The sequence below is a fragment of the Nannobrachium achirus genome, assembly GCF_963921795.1.
Source record: "Nannobrachium achirus genome assembly, chromosome: 20".
Lineage (NCBI taxonomy): Eukaryota > Metazoa > Chordata > Actinopteri > Myctophiformes > Myctophidae > Nannobrachium > Nannobrachium achirus.
In genome coordinates, this window is record NC_137827.1 from 15,752,131 (window position 1) to 15,757,851 (window position 5,721).

At 42.4% G+C, this 5,721-nt stretch overlaps 2 protein-coding genes across 2 annotated transcripts; one reads left to right on the forward strand and one right to left on the reverse strand.

Moving 5' to 3' along the window:
• Positions 1–3,852: 3,852 nt before the first annotated feature.
• LOC308305946 (signal recognition particle 14 kDa protein-like) lies at positions 3,853–4,209 on the reverse strand (the record flags this gene model as incomplete). Its single annotated transcript, XM_080750845.1, has 1 exon — positions 3,853–4,209. The coding sequence occupies one exon, from the start codon at positions 4,207–4,209 to the stop codon at positions 3,853–3,855; it is 357 nt and encodes a 118-aa protein (XP_080606971.1).
• Positions 4,210–4,534: 325 nt separating this feature from the next.
• LOC308305896 (ubiquitin domain-containing protein UBFD1-like) lies at positions 4,535–5,398 on the forward strand (the record flags this gene model as incomplete). The annotated part of the gene is made up of 1 exon (XM_080750792.1): positions 4,535–5,398. The coding sequence occupies one exon, from the start codon at positions 4,535–4,537 to the stop codon at positions 5,396–5,398; it is 864 nt and encodes a 287-aa protein (XP_080606918.1).
• Between the last annotated feature and the right edge of the window lie 323 nt (positions 5,399–5,721).

Below are 5,721 nucleotides of genomic sequence, written 5' to 3' on the forward strand. Positions count from 1 at the left end.
ACATTGATACTTGAATGTTATTTACTCTCAGTACTACTTTCTTTCTGTGGTGTGTAGGGCAGGGGTTTTCAAAGTGGGTAACGGGGCACCCTGGGGTGCTGCGACGGCAGTCCAGGGGTGCCGCGAGATCATTTGATAATATTTGGAATGTATTTATTTGGACAAATATTTAGTATCATTTAAGTAAAGCTCTAACCAAAATGGCTATTATCGCAACGTTATCCTCTCAACATAATCACTTTTCACTAGTTTAGTACATTTTATGGATGATAAATACAAAACTAACGGTTTTGGACAAGGTTTCCACCCGACAACGTAGATATGCTATAAATATAAGGTGCTGGGAGTGAAAATTATAATGTAGGGGTGCTTCGGATTAAAAAGATATTTATGGGGTACCCTGAGACAAAAAAGTTTGGGAACCCCTGGTGTAGCGTTTACTTAAAGGAGTCATCCAGACCAAAACACATATAGGGTTAAATCTGCCTTTTATCATACCCCTTCATACCTGCTTTAGTCGATTTTGTTCATAGCTGCCCCTGTTGCTAGATTTCGGCTGCCCCTGTTGCTAGATTTCGCATAACTAACATAGTGGATTGTCCTTAGGCTAGTGCGGTTATTTCTTTAGCTTCAAAGTTAGTATTTTTTTATTGGATTGTGTTTACACAACGTCCTGAGATCAACCAAACAGCTGTTTTGACCTCACAGGCACCCTTACTTGTCAAACGGCTTCTGCTCTGCACCAGAGCAGGGAGAGGAGAGCCTAGAAAGGGAGGGGAGGGAGGGGTCTGTTTGACAAGTAAGGGTGTCTGTGAGGTCAAAACAGCGGTGTGGTTGGTCTCAGGATGTTGTGTAAACACAATCCAATAAAAAAATACTAACTTTGAAGCTAAAGAAATAACCGCACTAGCCTAAGGACAATCCACTGTGTTAGTTATGAGAGAGCCTGCGAAATCTAGCAACAGGGGCAGCCGAAATCTAGCAACAGGGGCAGCTATGAAAAAAATCGACTAAAGCAGGTATGAAGGGGTATGATAAAAGGCAGATTTAACCCTATATGTGTTTTGGTCTGGATGACTCCTTTAAGGGAAAGGGGAACCGCTGCATGTGCCTTGTATAAACGATGCAATATATATCTATGTGAAACTAAAAGTTGTTGTCTTGTCTTATTGTTTACAGGTGCTTCGTGGGAGAGAGGCTCCAAATCGAAGAAGCGTGGCGGTATCAACCCACACGTGAGCACACTTTTGAGACAACTTGTGGACTTTGAATGGTCGATGGTATTCAGGACTCCAATATGAGACACACTCATACGCATTTGAGAAAACTTGTGGACTTTGAATGGTCGATGGCATTCAGGACTCCAATATGAGACACACTCATACGTGTTTCAGATGCCCTACTCTTGTTTGTCCAACTCCACCAGCCATTATTCTTATCTGGATATGTAAAATTGCCAATATTCTTTGCCGATGCCCTTTCACTTTTGTCTCTTCTGTCTCGGCCTGCATGTTAGCAAGGTGCATACTGTAATCATTAGGTAGCTTTGTTTTTAACACTGCTGTGTTGCCTTATACCTTCAGGACTTATGTGACTGAGTGCAATGTTGAGGTGTACTTCACATACTTCGTGCCTGCTGAAGTGTGTTCATATAACACACAGGAGGGTTGCCAGAGAGAACCAGTCTCCATTTCTCCCCAAGTTGTGAAGGCAACCTCCATTTGTGTTATATGGACACATTTCACCTCTGTTCCAACTGGCATGAGGGTGAGTAGATTAGTTATTTTGCAGTTAAAGGAACAGTTCACCCAAAAGAGAAAATGTTGTATCTACTCACCACCATGCTGATACAAAGTCAGGTGAAGTTTTTTTAGTCCACAAAATCACTCCTGGAGTTTCACAGGAAAACTGTGTTGCAGTCTCCTAAATAACTAAAGTCTATGACAACCAGTTTTCAAACTGGTTAAAAAAGAGTGCCTCCAGACACCAGACCAAACTCCAGGAGTGTTTGTAGACTTAACACTTCTACTGAGTAAAAGGCTTTAAGAGAGACTGGTGTGGTTCTTCTTTGTCCATTTGAAATGTTGCACTTTGTGTTGGAATTGTACAATAAAAAGTTTAAATGAATGAAGTTGTATTTTTTTTGTTTTTGTTTTAGCATGTTTGTGTATGTATGGTAAAATCACAGTTAAGGCCCATTCCCACTGAGCCAGATAACAGATAAAAAAAAATCTCTTTCTTCAGATATTTTTTCCATTCAAAGTGGATGATAGATACAGATAAAAAATATCTGTCACAGATAAAAGAAATATCTGTGGCAGATATTTTTTATCTGTATCTACCATCCACTTTGAATGGAAAAATATCTGGAGAAAGAGCTTTTTTTAATCTGTTATCTGGCCCAGTGGGAATGGGCCTATGAATTCAAATTTACTATATTTTACTGTATTAGATACAATTTACTGTAAATTTACAGTAAATTACTGGCTACTGAGCAGCCTTACATTCACAGTAATAGTGTAAAAATACAGGCAACTACTGTAATATTACAGTAAATAACTGCAATACATACTGCTAAATCACAGTAAATTACTAACATTTCACAGCTGTGAAATTACAGTAATTTACTGCTCAATATTTACTGTGAAAATTACTGTGAAAGTAATGCAATTATTAGCCAGTAATTTACTGTAAATTTACAGCGAATTATTTTACAGTGTAGTTTTAGTCATTGTAGCGTAGTTTTTATTTGGTTTTTATTCAGTTTTCGTCAGTGGAAAAAAAGTAGTCGTCGAACATTTTTCGTCAAGGTTTTAGTTGATGAAATCAACTCTGGTGGGGAGCTCACGTAGGTGGTGCACCCCTTCCCCTCTTAGCTGTGCTTTGGCTCGGCTCCCACAGTGTCAGTGTCTTGACATCAGTTCCTGTTGCCTAACACAGTGCCCAGCAGGGACGTGCAGAGAATGTTAGAGAGGCAGGGGCTGAAATTTCTAAAAGGGCCTTTTGGTGAAAATATTGAAAATAGCAGACCTCCAAGCTCCGAGCTTGGAGGTCGGCTATTTTCTGTGCTTGATACCACACTGAACTAATCATTATCAAGTCAATACTGGAGATGTGGCGTAAACGTAAAGGCATGGATTTCTACACAGAGACAGCAATTCTTTCAACATAAGATGCTGCATTCAAGTTCAGGAGAGTTGGGACAAGGAAAATTTCTTGAATGCTGCCTTCAGGTATGGCATGGAAATGGCATTTGCATTTCTTTCACCATAGTAAAAACTGCATTCATGGTCTGGAGAGGGCAGATGGATAAAAGGGCAGATGTCTATGTGTGCACGTGCCTGGTGCCCAGACAGCCTCATGTTTCTCTCTGACCTTGTCTGTGACCCGCGGACACAACCGCCAATCCAAACGACTTCACACTGGGCACCACTCTCCCTTGGGTCCTCTGCATCACACACCACGTGTGCAGCAGCCGCCCAACCAATCAGGAGCGATGTGAGGCGGGTCTCTCCAAATGCAGCCATTTGATTGGAAATTAGAAAATAATTTCTCGTAATGAGACTCTATGGGAGGGATCCCAGACGGAGAAAGGAAGTACATTGGTGAAGATGTAGCTCGGGATGGCCGTGCCAGGCTGGCCAAGATGGCTCCTGTAACTTTGGAATATTTTGTCCAAATTATTTTTTCCACCCTACATGATCACAAAGACAGTGTCTGTTATTATTACAGTACATGGTGGATAAGTGTGGGCTTAGGAGAATGGGGAGAACATGGAGGGGACTGCTGTTTTACAGGCCAGTTGAAGCCCTGCTCCTTGCAAGCCCAGTCTACATCCCCTGAGTCTGGTGCTCATTGGGTAGCCTTGGTCTCTTTGCTTTTGCTACTCTTTGCTTTCTTCTTCAGTCCGTCCATGTGCGCTCTGAGGAGATTGGAGTACGCCATCTGGAACTTGATCACTTCCTTGTTGGTGACCACTGTGCTTATCTTTTTCTTGCCATCTGACGCTCTAACGAGACATTGGGTGTCCACTGGTTCAAAGGACTCCGCATGGCCCTTCCCCTCGCCCGTTCCTTTCCCTTTCCTGGGAACGGGCTTGGTTCTACCGTCATACTTCTTCAATGCCATGACAACACTGCGGGTGTCTCTGCATATCTGGAACAGTTGTGCGAGTTCCGTCAGAAACGAGTCGTTTTCAAGTAGCACCATGTTGGTTCCTGAGGAGCTCGAACGGTAGCGTTGGATAACTAGAACGAAAGTCAACTGCTGCTCTCTAGGAAGCTTCACATACTACAACGCCAAGCCCCGCCCGTCTATGATGTGTCTATGATGTATCTATGACATATGACTCCATATTTGGGCAAGGTTTCAATCCCATGCAACCGCTTCCTCTTTTAGACCACCTGGCTCTGAAAGAGGATGACATCATCCATGCCCAAATTTGGTGAATCTGAGTCTTGTTGACTTCCATTATAAAAAAAGAAAAGTTTGGCCAGACTGAGCTGCAGCCTACAACAGATTGTACTCAATCATCATGGCGACCCAGGATGGCAGCGAAGAAGTTATAATGGAGGATGAGGCAAAGCCAAATGAAGATGAACCACTACAGGAAAATGCTGACAAAGGGGACCCTGAAACTGTATCTCAAACAGACGGGGTAAACACCACAACTCAGGACTCTAGTATTAGCAATGTAGATGACACAGATGATAACCAGGAGATGGTGGATCTGAAGATCATTTGGAACAAGATTAAATATGATCTCAAAATCCCCATCGATAACACAGGAGCCCAACTGAAAGAGAAGATCCATTCACTCACTGGTCTTCCACCATCAATGCAGAAAGTGATGTACAAGGGATTACTTCACGAGGAGAAGACACTACGTGAAATTAAAATCACCAACGGTGCAAAATTAATGGTGGTAGGATCTACAATAAATGATGTATTAGCTGTGAATACACCCAAAGAAGTCATGCAGCAGGAGGTGAAAGCTGGAGAAAACAAAAAAGAGCCTTTATGCAGACAAAAACAACACAGGAAGGTGTTGGACGAAGGTAAACCAGAAGACATAATGCAAGCAGTTAAAGGAACAAAGGAACGCTTACCAACAGTGCCTTTGTCCGGAATGTATAACAAATCCGGTGGAAAAGTTAGACTCACATTCAAACTGGAACAAGATCAGTTGTGGATTGGAACGAAGGAGAGAACGGAGAAGTTGCCTATGGCCTCCATAACAAACGTAGTGACTGAACCCATTGAAGGCCACGAGGGCTATCACATGATGGCTTTTCAGTTGGGTCCAACAGAAGCTTCCCAGTATTGGGTCTACTGGGTTCCTACCCAGTTTGTCGATGCAATCAAAGACACGGTCCTTGGACAATGGCAGTATTTCTAATGTGCCTCTATTTTTTACAATGAAGAAGTGGGATTGAGAATAGGAGCCCATGACAAATGAAACTGGAGAAATAAAGGAGGCTTAAGGAACTTTTTGCTTATTAGAGAAGCAAACTGAAGGATGCCCTTGTGGACTAATCAATATTATTTTGGGTTTAAAGTGCTCTATGTGGCCACGTTGTATTTCTCAACCCAGTTTATCATTCAAGGTTTTCAGCAAATAAAAATCGAACCTCTGTTCGAAGTGGAGCTGTGTGTGTGTGTGTGTGTGTGTGTGTGTGTGTGTGTGTGTGTGTGTGTGTGTGTGTGTGTGTGTGTGTGTGT